This window comes from Ostrea edulis, chromosome 10 (genome assembly GCF_947568905.1).
Source record: "Ostrea edulis chromosome 10, xbOstEdul1.1, whole genome shotgun sequence".
Lineage (NCBI taxonomy): Eukaryota > Metazoa > Mollusca > Bivalvia > Ostreida > Ostreidae > Ostrea > Ostrea edulis.
The window spans coordinates 3,759,766-3,772,755 of record NC_079173.1 but is presented as its reverse complement, the minus strand read 5'-3'; the positions used below and the strand labels follow the sequence as shown (position 1 = coordinate 3,772,755).

General features: G+C 35.3%; 1 protein-coding gene across 2 annotated transcripts in view; it reads left to right on the top strand.

Moving 5' to 3' along the window:
- LOC125666576 (uncharacterized) overlaps positions 1–12,990 on the top strand; it is a 55,873-nt gene that overhangs the window by 32,598 nt on the left and 10,285 nt on the right. For both annotated transcript variants that reach the window (XM_048899757.2, XM_048899756.2), the window contains exons 10-18: positions 684–755; positions 1,433–1,615; positions 1,914–3,126; positions 4,185–4,324; positions 5,037–5,174; positions 6,684–6,813; positions 8,419–8,562; positions 10,942–11,192; positions 12,165–12,312. In XM_048899757.2, coding sequence (XP_048755714.2) covers positions 684–755; positions 1,433–1,615; positions 1,914–3,126; positions 4,185–4,324; positions 5,037–5,174; positions 6,684–6,813; positions 8,419–8,562; positions 10,942–11,192; positions 12,165–12,312 — 2,419 coding nt within the window. The remainder of the gene's footprint in view (positions 1–683; positions 756–1,432; positions 1,616–1,913; positions 3,127–4,184; positions 4,325–5,036; positions 5,175–6,683; positions 6,814–8,418; positions 8,563–10,941; positions 11,193–12,164; positions 12,313–12,990) is intronic.

The window sequence follows — 12,990 nt, the reverse complement described above, 5'->3', positions numbered from 1 at the left end:
AATATTTCTAATTGTGGGACTTTTTCTGTGTGAGTATTTCTATTTGTGGGACTATTTCTGTGTGTGTATTTCTATTATTTCTATTTGTGGGACTATTTCTGTGTGAGAATTTCTATTTGAGTATTTCTGTTTGTGGGACTATTTCTATTTGTGGGACTATTTCTGTGTATTTCTATTTGTGGGACTATTTCTGTGTGAGTATTTCTATTTGTGGGACTATTTCTGTATATTTCTATTTGTGGGACTATTTCTGTGTGAGTATTTCTATTTGTGGGACTATTTCTGTGTGAATATTTCTATTTGTGGGACTATTTCTGTGTGAATATTTCTATTTGTGGGACTATTTCTGTGTATTTCTATTTGTGGGACTATTTCTGTGTGAGTATTTCTATTTGTGGGACTATTTCTGTGTGAATATTTCTATTTGTGGGACTATTTCTGTGTATTTCTATTTGTGGGACTATTTCTGTGTGAGTATTTCTATTTGTGGAACTATTTCTGTGTGAATATTTCTATTTGTGGGACTATTTCTGTGTGAATATTTCTATTTGTGGGACTATTTCTGTGTGAGTATTTCTAATTGTGGGACTATTTCTGTGTGAGTATTTCTAATTGTGGGACTATTTTCTGTGTGAGTATTTCTATTTTGAGTATTTTTATTCATGCAAGTATTTGTTTAACAGAAATCCAATGGGGATGATCTGAGTGAAAAAGAAAATAGGAATTATGATGATGAAAAAGACCGAGATGAAAAGGTTTGTGGGAAATTAGGGGGAGATATGTACTCATTCTGAGGAAATTTGGGGGAGATACTGTAAACGTATTATATTTGGCGTATACGATATTTGGCGGAAATCGTTTTTTCAACAAGTTAGCGTATATTTGATTTAGCGCATTCCTGAATTACTTTAAACATCTAGATTTACGGATGGCATTTAGCGATGTACTTGATTTAGCGGAAGCTGCGTTCCGCCAAAGGCGCTAAATAGAATACACAGCCAAATGTAATACATTTACAGTATGTGCTCATTCTGAGGAAATCAAAATCTGAGGGAGATGTGTGCTCACTCTGAGGAAGTGAACATTTCATGGAAATGGATGACAAGGAAAGGGAACAAATTATGAATAAGAATGATAGAGTATTATCAGCTTTTGTCGGCATTGAAATTTTCTAAAATATACTTTTGTGAAATAAGAAATATTTTTAACAAGTGATTTCGTACTCCTGTACGTGTACACGGATATGTGATTTCGTACTCCTGTACGTGTACACAGATATGTACAGTACATTGATTTCATACTCCTGTACATGTACACAGATATGTACATTGATTTCGTGCTCCTGTACGTGTACACAGATATGTACATTGATTTCATACTCCTGTATGTGTACACGGATATGTACATTGGGCGTTTTATGCCTTTTATTTAGGAGGACCCACCACTCAACGGCAGAGGACCAAGCAGGGACCTGTTCACGAGATCTAAGGGAATAAACTCGACGAACCAGGAAGTGGATCAGAACTATAAGTACCGCAGGAAAACACACGGTCAGCTACGAAATGGACAGGCTCAATTGTCCGATTTTCTGGGACTGTTGCTTAATCTGGATCAGGTAACCAGCTAAGGTGTTACTATCACCACATAGTGTAACTTATAACACTCTATTGTAGAAATAATTACTGTAAACCTAACCTTTATTTGCGGCTACTTTATTTTGCGATTCACCTGTGATAAACTGGTTCCCTGCAAGTAATTTTTGCGATCAAGCCTTCTTAGAGCCTATGACAGACATTTAGGGAAAAAATTTCAAAAAAAATGTCAAAAATTTCTGACACCAAAGTGACGCACCTGATATTGCTTAAAACTTCACCTACTATTTTCATTTTTCTTTTGTTATTTTTACCCTACAGAATATTCCTCCAGATTTAATGATAGATATCAAGGGTTTCATCGAGGACATCAATCCATGCCTAGTGCTCTGTCTACGAAAGCAGTCCGATAATGACCTTGAACTTTGTCAGATATGTTCCTGCTTGACAGCTTTGACCTCTCACTTCGGCAATTGTAACAGCAGTTATAGCAGCGAGGTCCAGAAATGTACCCTTTGCACTCAGCTCTTTCGTCTAGTTCAGCAGCACGTGCTCCTCTGTAGGGCCAGCGACAGCAGTACCAGTTGTCCCGTGCTGGTCTGTCGGAAGATCTCGTTTCTGATCAACGAGGATCCCATGCTGATCTTCACCAAAGAAGACAAGATATGGAGAAAGCTGAAGAAGTACATGGGGGGATACATCCAAAGTAAAAAAGAGATTTCCGAGACCAAATTGGAGGATGGAGGAGAAAACTATTTTTCCATGACAAGTTTAATTAGCATAAATCCAAATATGGTAGGATATGGAACAGGGAGTCCAGTTAATCCACCACCGGTCCCAAAACGCCTCAGCACAGCATACATGCCATCACTAACCATCATTCACGAAGACCAATCGGATAGAAGCCTGAACTTGCCAGAAAAATATGAACCACCGCCTCCGGAGAGGACATCCAGGTCGGAACCCATTGTAAAGAAATTGGAGGATGGAACCATCGTAGAGATGTCAAGACAAAATTTTCGTACACCAAAGCCAAGACCAAAGAAGCCTCTTCTTCGATTTGGATCTGTGGATAGAATAATAACACACCCATCCTCCCCCCTGGTAACAAGACCCCCGCCATCATTTACTATACCAAGAACAAATGAACAGACCAGGCCACCGCCATCATTTACTATACCAAGAACAAATGAACAGACCAGGCCACCGCCGTCATTTACTATACCAAGAACAAATGCACAGACCAGGCCACCTGTAGAGGGAAAATTGGTCCGCAAAGTGTCCTTCAAAGAACAATCTGCAAATAAAATTCTTGATGTTGAGTCTGATGCTTTCCCCGATATTTCTGCTGTTGCTGTGGAGAAAGAATACCCCTCTGAAAGTGAATCTCAGTCCTCGATTTCTTCAGAACCTTTCTCTCTAGATAAAACCTACGGCAATCAATTGAAGAGCATCAATGAGGGAAGTCATCCTTGGCCTACCGGTATTGAGTTCCACTCTCTGAAAGAGAGACCCACAGGACCGCCAGGGATAGGTGAGAGGTTTCTCTAATGATTAGAGGTCCCCAGGGATAGGTGTGAGGTTTCTCTAATGATTAGAGGTCCCCAGGGATAGGTGTGAGGTTTCTCTAATGATTAGAGGTCCCCAGGGATAGGTGTGAGGTTTCTCTAATGATTAGAGGTCCCCAGGGATAGGTGTGAGGTTTCTCTAATGATTAGAGGTCCCCAGGGATAGGTGAGAGGTTTCTCTAATGATTAGAGGTCCCCAGGGATAGGTGTTAGGTTTCTCTAATGATTAGAAGGCAAAAGCGAAATTACTATTAGTGGTTCTTTATGATTATGATTTGTTTATTCAAAATTACTTTGTCGTCCAAGGGTGATTGTATTTTTGATAGTGAGGAATAATTTCATTTTAGGATATGACAAGATGTGTTTGTAAAACATTTATGCTCCTGTATGGCTGCAAAGTAAATTTTGTACCCGGAGAAAGATCCTACTTGGAATATGTATGTGAAATATGTAGGCCCTATCTCTAAGCAGTCAAACATAGTGGCCGAGGTTTAAATTTCTAAAAGTATGGCCTACTTCTGAAAATTTAAAACTCGGCCATTACTTCAAGGTCAGGAGGTCAACATTTTGGTACCAAAAGAAAGGACTTGTCACATGATTATGGTTTGTTTATTCAAAATTACTTTGTCATCCAAGGGTGATTGTATTTTTGAGAATACACTTGTGAAATATGAAAGCCCTAGCACTAACTGCTCAAAAGCTATGACCAAGTTTAATGAATTTTTCAATAGTAGCGTAGGTCAAACTCCAAGGTCAAAGTAGAAAATCCAAAAGAAATGTCTTGTCACAAAGAATACACATGTGAAATATGAAATCCCTATCATCATCCATTCAAAAGTTATGGCTAAGGTTAAATTTTTGCAGACAAACAGACCAAATATTTTAGATGCCCCTGAATCTCAGATTACTGGGACATGAGAAACAAGGGGCTTTAATATTCTTTAAAAATATCCAACATCTTGGAAATAAGTGGGAAAACACCGAAAGGTTTTCAGATACTGACAACATTGTTTTGTGTTTACAGGGGAGGTAGTGTATGGTTACAGAGATGTTTTATTGGAGGTTATCAAGTACTGGGAGGACCTCCGACAACAGTACAAAACATTCGGCAAACTGCTGCAGAAGAGTGTCAAGGAGGAAGGTGTTATCTACCCTGACTGTAAAGTAAGAAAAACAGCTTTCTGTTAGTCCAACCAATAGAACACGGTGACCTCTCAGTTGTCTGGTGCTTGTCCCGCTGTCCATTTCGGGGTCAGTTTGGCGCTGAATCACACTATTTATGTACTTGTCATATTAGCGCTTGCGTTTGTTCTTTCGTACGGTGTCCTAGTGGAATCTTCTTTAGTATGCAAAATTAAGATGCTTTATATTACAAAATTAACGTTTCACTGGTTTGTTTGTATTCATAAAAAGACTCAAGTCTTTGTTTACATAACACAGATTTAAGGCTAAAATATTGCTTTTATTCATGCATTCAGAAAGTCAAAATGTTGGCTATCTACATTGAATGATCAGTTATATTTTTATTGTTTTACATCAAGATTTTTAACATGTTGAACATTTGAGATAATAAAATACCCAAATAATTTTAACACGTGAAACATTTGAGGTAATAAAATACACACAAGATTTTTGACATGTGGAAAATTGAAATGATAAAAAACGAAAAGATTTTTATCATGTGGAACATTTGAGGTGATAAAAATACACACAAGATTTTAACACTGGGAACATTTGAGATGATAGATATGCATTGTAAACAGCCCATCAAGAGTTTCTCTGCTGCCTGCTTGGGTATGAACATAATTAGCTTGACCTTATCGTTGAGGATTGTGTGACAGCTAGTGTATTTACAAAGTGAGCAATTTAATTACAGGGAAAGTTGATTATCATGGGTCATCGTTATCAGAAGGATTTCCAATGGGTACGACTCGTGCACCTTGGGAGAGGAATGTTTGGGAATTGTCACCTGGCCAGTGACTATAATACAGAGTACCAGTTCTGTATAAAAAAGGTTAGAGGTTAAATCTCAGCTGTAAATGTATTATAGCTTGTGATTGATTTTGTCAATGCATGCAATTGGATCAATTTTATACCACATGTAGAAATTTAAAGACATTTATAAGTTTTAGGAAATCTTTGATTTGAACATTTTTATTTTGTGTAATACCGTATAAGTAGTATTTTTAGTGAGACAGAAATTTAGCGATTTGTCCATAAATTATGGGTATATATTTAGCTAATTTTACCGACTTCAGAATTTAAAAAAAAGATATGGAATAAATATTAGCTATATTCAATTTTAGCGATCTCAACAATGTCACTAATAAAGCCAAAATTAAATTCTCGTTAAATATTCTGCATATATGGTATATACTAAAGGATCAGAAGCAAGGTTGTACAACCGAAGAGTTCTTCTCTTTCTTGATTTTGAGCAAGATTATACATTTCTTGAGTTGGATTTTATCGTTTTTGTAAAAGACGTACCCATATACATTCATTTACATAGATACTGAAAAATATCGATAATTGTGTCACAGATTCACATTTACATAGGTACTGAATAATATTGATAATACTGTGTCACATTTCACATTTACATAGGTACTGAATAATATTGATAATTGTGTCACAGATTCACATTTACATAGATACTGAATAATATTGATAATTGTGTCACAGATTCACATTTCACATTTACATAGGTACTGAATAATATTGATAATTGTGTCACAGATTCACATTTACATAGGTACTGAATAATATCGATAATTGTGTCACAGATTCACATTTAAATAGGTACTGAATAATATTGATAATTGTGTCACAGATTCACATTTACATAGATACTGAATAATATTGATAATTGTGTCACAGATTCACATTTCACATTTACATAGGTACTGAATGATATCGATAATTGTGTCACAGATTCACATTTACATAGGTACTGAATAATATCGATAATTGTGTCACAGATTCACATTTACATAGGTACTGAATAATATTGATAATTGTGTCACAGATTCACATTTACATAGATACTGAATAATATTGATAATTGTGTCACAGATTCACATTTCACATTTACATAGGTACTGAATGATATCGATAATTGTGTCACAGATTCACATTTACATAGGTACTGAATAATATTGATAATTGTGTCACAGATTCACATTTACATAGATACTGAATAATATTGATAATTGTGTCACAGATTCACATTTCACATTTACATAGGTACTGAATAATATTGATAATTGTGTCACAGATTCACATTTACATAGGTACTGAATAATATTGATAATTGTGTCACAGATTCACATTTACATAGGTACTGAATAATATCGATAATTGTGTCACAGATTCACATTTACATAGGTACTGAATAATATTGATAATCGTGTCACAGATTCACATTTCACATTTACATAGATACTGAATAATATTGATAATTGTGTCACAGATTCACATTTCACATTTACTTAGGTACTGAATAATATTGATAATTGTGTCACAGATTCACATTTCCAAGTACCGGGAGGACGAAATCAAGATCTGGTCCGATCTGGAGCATCAAAACATCGTCAAATTCCACGGAGCACTTCGCAGAAAGGAGAAGATTTACATCATTTCGGAATTCATTTCTGGTAGGATTCGTATTAGAGTTTTAGAATTATCTTCTAGATCACTTGTTATTTCTCTCTTCAAGCATCATTATTTCTTGTATGAGAAACCAAGATAATATCAGTGACTTCTGTACCATGTCTTGTAACGTGACATCAGATGCTAAACTTTTTTATCATTAATTTGCTCTTTGTCTTTTAGGGCCCCGCCATATGACAGGTGCCCTACAGTAATCACTGTGCCCGTCTGTCAACACTTTCAATGGCACACATTACCTTAAGTTTTCATGGAAAGAGTTTCATGAATTTTATGCATAATACTGTAGATTTCTTATTTTACGCGAGTATTTATAATCGCGAAATGACTTGTTTACTTTAAATCGCGAGAAGATAAATTCACGAGTGCTCTGTTGATCAACAGTCTTTTCATATATTTATAGCAATATTAAAATAAAAGCGAGCAATTATAATTCGCGAGTGATGCTTCTAGCGAAATTGTGCGATAATAAATTCCTCTCATATATTTAGGAATTTACAGTACGCAGATTTCGTTAATGAAGACCCCCTTTCAATTTTCAGAGTTATTGGCTTTGTGGTTACAGAGTTATGGGACTTGGAATTTTTCACTATATAGCTCTTTCTATGGCATGCAGTAAATTGAGGACATAGAATTCAAAGCTAATACTCGGATTAGGAAGATGAAGAATCCTTGTGATTTTCAGATCTTGTCATCTTTGTTGTTACAGCAGAGTTATGGGACTTCAATTTTTTTTTAAATTTTGAAATAAGATTGTAGCATGGAATAACCAAGTCTTGCGCTTACATTAAAAGATTCTTGTAAATTTTGTACATAATTCTCCATTAGGCAAAGGAAGTCCCCTTTCGATTTTTGTCTGTCTGTCAACCCTACATCTTGACACATGATAACTTAAGTTTCCTTGGGAAGATTAAATATTTTCATCTGTTTGTCCGTCAGGCACCTTAGTGGGGCCCTTTTTGACGGGTCAGCTTTCTAGATATTTCACTGAAAGTACCACTTATCGTTATTATTGTTTTTCATTTAGAAAATATTGAACGCATTAGAGAACATGGTTTCTATTTCTAGATTTTTCTGTGATAGGTACATACAATGTACATATAATTATATGATATACAATGTACATATAATTATATGATATACAATGTACATATAATTATATAATATACAATGTACATATAATTATATGATATACAATGTACATATAATTATATGATATACAATGTACATATAATTATATAATAATGCTGTAATTGAGTTAGATTTTACTAAGCTCTCTATACTAGCAGAAGGGATAATAGTTCAAAAATGTACTTTATTGTAAAAAAAAAAAAAACAACCAACTTCAAAAACCAGAACTTCAAAAACCAGAACTTCAAATAGTTAAACATTTGTGATTGATAGCTTTGGATCATCAATATTTTTTTATATAAAAGATGTTGCATTTATTGTACAATCAAAATAAACTTTCAGTGCTTTAAAAAATTGAAAGTCATTTAAGGGGGTCATCTTCAACATGTACTGATATAGATACAAATGTTATTCAATCAGTTGATGGAATATGTAATTGTCAAATTTTATGTCTTTTGTAGGAGGAAATCTTACTGACATCATAAAAGCCCAGAAGACCCTGAAGAGACGTCTGAGTCAGAAAAAAGCTTTGCAGTTGTTTCATCAACTGTTAAAAGTTCTGATTTACCTGGAAAAAAAAGCAGTCATTCATGAGGACATAAAATGTAAGAAAGCGTTCTTGTACATCAGAATTAGTAGAGAATGATTGGGAAAATAGCATCTGCATATGTAGTATGCAAATGAGATAGTCACATGGTCTGCACTCGGCTCATTTTGGAAGGAAAGTGTGCAAACAGATTGGCTGTATTTTGAAACTATATAATTTATTTTTATTTCAACAACTGTAGTTTTAATAGAGATTTTTGTTTCATTTTATTCCTATAATACTGTAGTATTGAAATGTTTAATCAAATCGAACATAAATATCGAAGGAGATGTACATTTGAATAAGCTTCATTATGCATGTGGGTGTGAGAACACCAAGGTTTTTAAGAGTATGTCAAAAGCATTCAACATTTCAACTAGGTTAATGATAAATCAATTTAGGTGCATTTTGAAAGAAAAAAGAACTGAAATAATTTATTTCTTAAAGTTTTTTTCACCAAAGCCATCAACATTGGTGCCATTATGAATTTTTAGACACATAATGTGTTAACACGAAGAATTAAGATGTTTCAAATACATCTTTGCATCAGCTTTTGAGGTTAGGTTTCTTGCTATGTTTCACACATATCAGATACTAGAATATTACAATATTGATTCATCATCTAATTTTTTCCCCACCGAAATTGTGTCCATGTCCCTTTAAGAGCAATAGTGCCATGATGAGTCCTACTAATACACAAGCACCTGCAGGTAGTGCAAATTCAAGTTTTTCAATGCTGGGGTCCTTGGGGGTTGGGGTGGGACCACAATAGGAGATCAAAGCTTAATGTTGGAATGTTTGGAAAATTAATAAAAGCAAATTCTTTTTAAGAGTAGCAAGGCCACGCTAAATCATATCAAAATGCATATAAAATTCCCAAGTTGTGTGGATCCCAGTTCTATTTATGCCTCCGTGAATAATGTCGTGGGCATAGTGTTTTGTCCTGTCTGTATTTCAGAAACTCGAGCCTTGCTCATAACTTTTGAATAGTGAGTGAAAGGACTCTCACTTTTCCTTGGGATAAGACCTTTCTTTTAGTACTAAAGTTTTTAACCTTGGACTTTTAAGAAAACTTAACCTAATTAAGCTACATCTTTTGAAATATTTAAAGGTAGGGCTTTTGTATTTTGTATATATATAGATTCCTTATTGCAAGAAATTTCATTTGATGCCATGATTGACCTTGTGATCTTGACCTTGGAATTTGACCCAAACCTCAAAACTTTAACCTTGCTCATAACTTTTGAATGGTGAATGATAGGACTCTCATATTTCATATGTGCATTTCTTGGGGTTAGACCTTTTTTGATACTAAATTTTTCAATCTTGTGATCTTGACCTTGGACTTTGACCTACTTTTTAAGAAAACCTTACCTAGACAATATCCTCTGAAGTATTTAAGGTAGGACTTTTGTTTATGGATTCCTCATGGCAAGAAATTTTATTTAATGTCATGATGTTTGACCTTGTGACCTTTACCTTGGAGTTTGACTCATTTCAGAACTTTAACCTTGCTCATAACTTTTAAATGGTGAGCAATATATCTTTCATATTTGATGTATGCATTCCTTGTGAGTAGCTCAGTGGTAGAGCATTCGCTTCGTAACCGGGAGGTCGTGAGTTTGAGCCCCACTCGTGCCATGGCCGCATCAAACTCAAGACACTAAAATAGGTAGTGATTGCTCCTTCACCAAACACTCAGCATTTAGAAGTAAGATTCAGTGGTCGTTCGGACATAACCTTAAAATCTGAGGTCCTGCGTCACAGCAGGTGTTGGTATGATATAGAACCCCCACTGTTATGGCCCTGAGTGCTAGGTATAAGTCGATATTTGTGGTACTTCACTTACAGCTGCTTACGTTTCAATGAGTGAAGGTACCTAAGGTTTTAACCTTGTAACCTTGACCTTGAAGTTTGGCCTATTTGAAAAAAAATGACTAAGGCAATATCTTCTGAACTGTTAAGGTAGAACTTTCAAATTTTGCGTATAGATTCCTCGTGACATGTTTGACCTTGTATCGTGGTTATGTCATGACCCTTTGGGGCGAGGTTGTGGTCACAATATGGGGTAAAAATTTCTCATTGGAATGAAGATTGGAAAAAAAAAATCCTTAAAAATATTACAACAGCGGAACAACAGCAGGGTTAGGTGACCAATGTGGCCCATGGGCCTCTTGGTTCTTTTTGGGAGAAAAAAAAACCTTGTATAATTCATTTTTCGGGAGTTCAACCATTATCTTGATATTTATATGCTAAATTAAAGTAGTACATGTTCTTAACTATACATAATAATCTTGATGAAAATTATGATTTTTTTGTTTAAGAGAATGATTTTGTTTTTACACTGTACCTGCCCCCTGATTGATCTGCCATTCAATATTGATTTTTTTTTTTACAGCTGACAACATTCTCATGAGAGAAGATGGCAAAGAGATAGTCCTAGCTGACTTTGGTGTGGCTCGAAGGCAGACCTCAAAAGTCTCTAGTCTTGTGGGCACACCCACTCACTTCAGTCCAGAGAAAGCCGAGAGCAGTGGACACGCCTTCAAATCCGACCTCTGGGCAGCCATATGTGTCCTGGTTCACATTCTTAGTGGGGACCCCCCATGGGTGAAGCGGTACCCTAGTGCGACGGCCATACATTTCTTGGTAAAGAATATTTTAATAGATATTTATCAGAGTGAGTATGTTGTAGGTCTGTATTGGGGTGTGAGGTAACGGATCAGTGAGTATGTTGTAGGTCTGAGATGTGCTGAAATATTTAGCAAGTTGAATTTTTTATTGAAATTGTAGTTATGCTGAAAATCTAAGTCACTCTATCACTTAATTGTGAGTCTGTTGACCTCCCATATAACTCAGTTTTCATCATTGTGCAACAACTTTCGAGGTCTACCATTTCATGGTAAATTTTCCACATTTCCCTATTGAATAAATTTCTTTCAAACAAATCTAAGGGTAGATTCACTAATATTCAACAGGCGAGCGATTTCCTAAGTTTTTTGATTCTCGCCTCTTAGAGTTACGATTAGATTTTTAACTTCCTCACTCAGTTCACTGGATTTTCGACCCAAGTTAAAGTTTTGCTGATCTATATTGACTACGAAAGTTACAGATGATGATAGATATAAAATTATATTATTTCCTACATCAAGAGTCAAAAATCAATGGATAACTTGTATCTTCCATAGTTTTCGCTCTTTTCCTAATTGAGACACACAAGTAAGCCGTGTTTATTCAGAATATACATACAAACATAAATACCAAGGATCACCCATGAAAGCTCAAAAGCTTATTTCCAATGGGGTCCTTTGATGCACAGATGTTTGAGTTAGGGGATCATTTATTATTCAAAATATTTAGAAAATGAATACGGAACCCTCCGAGTGTGTTATATATATATATATATATATATATATATATATATATATATAGGTAAAAAATTAAATAAGATATGGCAACATGTTGTAAATCATATTTTTTACCTATTGATTACCAGACATTGAGGCAATTTTTCACATTTGGATATATATATATATTTATAGAGAAAGAGAGATAGATAGATAGAGATATAGATAGTTTAGATAATTAATATGGAACCCACTGAGCCTGTGTTATTTATAGATTGCCACCAAGCCAGCACCATTAGAAGACATTCCAAAGAACATTCATCAGGAGTTATGGAACCTGATTCAAATTGGGTTAGAGAAAAAACCGCAAGATCGACCAACTGCGAAGGAGATGATGCAGCATGCTGCCTTTCAGTTCATTAGTAGGTGGAGTTATGTGCATGTTTGTCTTTGATCTACACCTGTCAATCATTTTCTGTAAACTTTGCGCTTCACGATGGTTACGTACTGCAACATTATTTTAACAAAGTGTTGTGTCACAAAGTCCTGACATTTTCGTGACTTATTTGAGCTGAGGAAATAGTTTAATTAAAACAGCATTATTATTCTTTTCTATATTACTTACATTTCATCAAGAAGAAGAAGAATTTTTATAGAGTGGGTCCCTAGACAACAGCCTAAGGATTTGGGCCAACAGATCCGTATTTGGATCAAACAAAACAGCGGTTGTCCTTAAACCAGTCAATAACTGTATACTGCTGTCCTTCAACCCAGTCAAGAACTGTATACTGCTGTCCTTCAACCCAGTCAATAACTGTATACTGCTGTCCATCAAGCCAGTCAATAACTGTATACTGCTGTCCTTCAACCCAGTCAATAACTGTATACTGCTGTCCATCAAGCCAGTCAATAACTGTATACTGCTGTCCTTCAACCCAGTCAATAAATGTATACTGCTGTCCTTCAACCCAGTCAATAACTGTATACTGCTGTCCTTCAACCCAGTCAATAACTGTATACTGCTGTCCTTCAACCCAGTCAATAACTGTATACTGCTGTCCTTCAACCCAGTCATTAACTGTATACTGCTGTCCTTCAAC